This window comes from Peromyscus eremicus, chromosome 9, assembly GCF_949786415.1.
Source record: "Peromyscus eremicus chromosome 9, PerEre_H2_v1, whole genome shotgun sequence".
Taxonomy (NCBI): domain Eukaryota; kingdom Metazoa; phylum Chordata; class Mammalia; order Rodentia; family Cricetidae; genus Peromyscus; species Peromyscus eremicus.
The window spans coordinates 107,870,094-107,874,391 of record NC_081425.1 but is presented as its reverse complement, the minus strand read 5'-3'; the positions used below and the strand labels follow the sequence as shown (position 1 = coordinate 107,874,391).

General features: G+C 55.4%; 1 protein-coding gene across 1 annotated transcript; it reads right to left on the bottom strand.

Moving 5' to 3' along the window:
- Positions 1–1,196: 1,196 nt before the first annotated feature.
- Positions 1,197–3,969, bottom strand: Fezf2 (FEZ family zinc finger 2). The gene is made up of 4 exons (XM_059274573.1): positions 3,133–3,969; positions 2,705–2,839; positions 2,414–2,546; positions 1,197–1,459 (listed from the first exon to the last, which is right to left on the bottom strand). The coding sequence occupies exons 1-4, from the start codon at positions 3,967–3,969 to the stop codon at positions 1,197–1,199; spliced, it is 1,368 nt and encodes a 455-aa protein (XP_059130556.1).
- Positions 3,970–4,298: the final 329 nt, after the last annotated feature.

Here is a 4,298-nt window from a genome sequence, read left to right as displayed (position 1 = left end):
GCGACGCGCCAGTAATCCGAGCTCTTGATTATCTAGATTCGGATCAAACGGGGCGGCGGCGGCTGGCCCCCTCCTGGGAATGATTAGATGATTAATGTAATGCTGTTTGAAGGGTCTCTGTTTTCTCTCTTAATTTGGGTCATTACTTAGAAAGCAAGCGTGAGATCATTTCATCAGTGTGCATGGCGGCAGAGATAGCTATTGAGGAAGCGGGCTAACAGCGTGGTAATCAGGACCCGGGAGAACACAGCGACCAGCTCTGGGAGCTGGGCGCGCCCTCCCGCGGCAGGGTGCCGCGTGCGTACCCTGTAGCTAGCCCGGACCTGGAGTGTAGGCAAGGGACACCGCGAGCTCGCCCAAGGCTGGACAACCTCTAGCTGCCGCCACCAGAGGGGCTCGGACAGTGGCTGCGCTCCTCAAGCCCTGGCCTTCTTCCTGCACTGCGTGCTGCTGAGTTCGGGGATACCCAACTGCTACTCCACGGCATCCAGACACTTTTAACCCTTAAATTTTCTTTTTCTCACCCAAATAAGAATCCCAAGTATCTCATTCACCAAATAAAACCTTGGGCTCTTGATGGAGTCGGATGGAGGTCTTTTGGCCCATGCTCCTGGGTGCTTTAATATACCAGCATACCAGGAGTACCGGTTTAGCCTCAGCTTGGCCCGGGTGTCCCAAGGAAGTCTCATTTGGGAAAAGAAACGCTATAAATTCCCACTTCCACCTCCTTCTTTGTATTTGCTGAGCTGACCTCGTGGCGAGGGGATGGGGAAAAGAAAACGCGCACTAATGGTTCTGTTTATTGAGTTATATATGTGTAATAATCCGTGTTCGCTTGTACAGGAGAGATTACAAGGTTGTGTGAAGATGGCTGGGGACATCACGCTCTTGTTGGCGTTCACGGTGACAGGCTGGGATTAAAAGCCGGCTGCCTGAGAGAAGCCCAGGCCTGGAATTAAATATGTTTCAGCGCACTGGATTTAAATACGTTTCCTGAATGTACAAAGGCGGGAGCCACGTGTTTGCTGCTGGTCATCGAGGACACGTTTACCTTTCCCCAAAATATGCTGGTTTCGATAAATAGATTTTAGCCTCTCTGCTATAGTTTTTTTTTCCTTTTAATTTTAGAAATAAGTTTATACGTGTGATTTGCTTGGGTTGGTACAGAGCAGGAAGGAAAAGCAAGGCAATAGCTCTCAGCTCTGAACTGTCCTGGCCAGGTCCTTTGCAGAGGGGGCGGTGGCGGGACCCACGCTGTCATGAAGTTTGCGCACATGTTTCTTTAAGTCAAAGTTTCTGCAAAAACCTTTGCCACAAGTGGCGCACGTGAACGGCTTCTTGTCGTTGTGGGTGTGCATGTGGAAGGTGAGGTTGTAGACCTGGTGAAAGGCCTTGTTGCAGATGGTGCATTTGTACTGTTTCTCGCCGCTGTGGGTGAGTTTGTGGTTTTTGTAGTTCCCTACAGGAGAGCAAAAACAAAAACAAAAAAGTAGGGGCTCGTCGTGGAATGAGTCGTCCCCGCCTCTGTCCAACCCCCACCCCTTGTCTCCCACCCCTCGGTCCCTGCAGTGGCTCAGAAGGCGATGCTTGACTAGGCGGGCGCGACCTCTCCAAACTAAGAAGTTGTCAAACTTCGTCTGCATCAAGGCCCGGGCGCTCCAGAAGGGACAGTGGGCCAGGTTTTACCCAGCCCGCCGAGCCCCAGCCCTGCTCAGTACAGAGTCCCAAGAGGCGTCCCTCCTGCCGAGCTCTGCCGCCTAGGAAACTTTTGTGCAGCCTAAAGAGGCAGCAGCGGGTTCTTCCAGCTGATGCCTCGCTCCAAGAAATCACACAAACCTAGGCTCTGTAACTCAGTTCTTCGTGCCCTCACCCCCAAACCCCACTTACTATCTGAAGACCCAAAAGTACCTTGGAAATTGGGTAGAGTCCCAGGCTCTGGGAGCACTGGGCGACCCCTCACCCCCCCCCCCCCCCCCCCCCGCCAATCTTAAGTTGTTCCCAGGAAGAAGATGATGCTTTGATTTCTTTCTTTCTTTCTTTCTTTCTTTCTTTCTTTCTTTCTTTCTTTCTTTCTTTCTTTCTTCCTTTCTTTAAAGGGAAGTACTGCTTACAAAGGGCTGAAAAGGCTTTACTTCTTTCCCTTTTGCCCCTTTCCTTAATTTCCAGCTCCAAAATTCAGTCTCCCTCATCACCTCCTGTGAATCAAGCCTTAATCCATCGAGGTCTACTAACCCAGCCGGGAGAGCGGCTACCTATATTCGGCACAACCCGATTCCAAAGAATTGCTGCGCCCCAGCCTGGGGCTTTTGTGCTGCCTCTATCCACCCACCTCTCTCAGCACCCCCCAACCCCGCCCCTGCGACCCTCTCAGCCCTCGAGATGAGATGAAGGAGTGCCAAGCCCAGTACCTTACCTTTTTGGTGAAAGCCTTTGCCGCAGAATTCGCAGACGAAGGGCTTGTAGCCCGCGTGGATGCGGATGTGCGTGTTGAGCGTGGAGCTCCGATTGAAGGCTTTGCCGCACTGGTTACACTTATGTGGCTTTTCCTGCGGAGAGGGGCGTGCGTACAGTGAGGCCGAGGCGTCGGCAACACCTCCAAGGGACACAGCAGCCCCCCACCAAGGGTAAGGAGAACCCAACATCATCATCGCTCAGACTAGGGCGGAGGGTGCACGCCGATCGGCCTGACCTAGGGGCCACGTACCTGGGTGTGGATAATTTTGTGTCTGCAGAGAGTGCTGGCCTGGCGGAAACCTTTGCCACAGACTTTGCACACAAACGGTCTAGCTCCGGTGTGGACAGGCATGTGGCGGGTGAGGTTATAGTGAGCATTAAAGACCTATGGAAGGATGAGAGCGGAACTTGTGTTGAGTCGGCCAAGGGCCTAGAATCGGCTCCGGAGGCCACAATTTACCTCCCCCAACCAACCACCCCATCCGAAGCCCGAGTCCTTTTGTCAACTGTGTGAGGACTGACAACAACCCCATTTTTCAGATAGGAAACTGAGGTTCAACTAGGTATCCAATGGAGTACACAGCTATTGGGGAGCTCCTGAGCTGGAGACCGAGAGGTACAGGCCGCCCCAGAAAGCAGGTGGCTGCTAGCTCCCTCCCCCAGAACCTTAGGCCTCACCTTGCCGCACACTTCACAGGTGAAGTTTTTGGGTTTGCTGTCAGTAGAGCCCCCTGGGAGTTTGCTGTGGCTTTTGACTCCCCCTCGGTCAGCGGTCAAGGCCGAGTTCTCCTTCAGCACCTGCTCCAGCGGCGCAGGCAAGCGCTCCTTATGGGGATAGGGAGCTGGATGGGGGAACTTGTCCGCAGTCAGGCTGGCCAGTTTGGCGTTCTCCAGCAGAAAAAGCTTGGGGTGAGCAGCCAGGGAAGTGGGGGCCTGTGCGTTGAGGAGGCCAGATGGGAAAAGGTGGCTGCCGAGGAGCTCCGATGGTGGGTAAGCAGTGGAGTCCAGGTAGTTGAAGTAGTAGAGCGAGCCGCTGGCCGGCAGCCCCACCGCCTGGTTGATGACCTGCGGCTTGATGACCCTGCCGGCCGGCAGCGCAGACGGCGCAAGGCCCAGTTCGGCCTTGCAGCACACGCCACAGTTGGTTTTGCACAAGCCGCTGGCGCCGCACACTGGGCCCCCCCCGCCGCTGCCTCCTCCTCCGCCGCCGCCCGCCCGGAGGCTGCTTTTCCAGAACTCCGAGTAACTGAGCAGTGTCTTGGACGGCACCTCGTAGCCTAGAGGCTGGAGGGGGATCATACAGGGCAGCGGCGAGCAGAGGTTGAGCAGTTTCTTGCTCTGGCTGCTGTCTGCCTCTAGTGCAGGAGGCCGGGGCTCAAAAGGCGCTCGGGGTTCGGACGTCTTGGCCATGATGCGCTCGATGGAGAAGGCTAGTGTTTTAGAAGTGGCTGGTGACGCTCCAGCGCGCGGGCAGGCCGGGGGCACCATGGTCTCCAGGGAAGCTGAGCTGGCCATGGCGCGCGAGGCTGAGCCAGGCTGGGCCAGGGCACAGCCTCTCTCCTCTAAGTCTGCATTCCGGAAAAGGCAGGGGGGAAACCGCAATTTAATAAGCACCTAGTCGGCCCGGGTCACCCATTTGCATTCAAATGAACAGAGGCAGAACAAAGTGCACCCAAGGGTACCAAATTACCGCCCATTAACCCGGCGCGCAGAGGAACCCACCAGCCCTTGCCCTGGGACTATGAAAGGGGGAAGAAGGGGGAGGCTGTACAAAGGAAAGAAGAAGAGGGGGTAGAAGAAAGGAGTCTCAAATTAACACTCCCCAACCCTTCCCTGGACCCAGG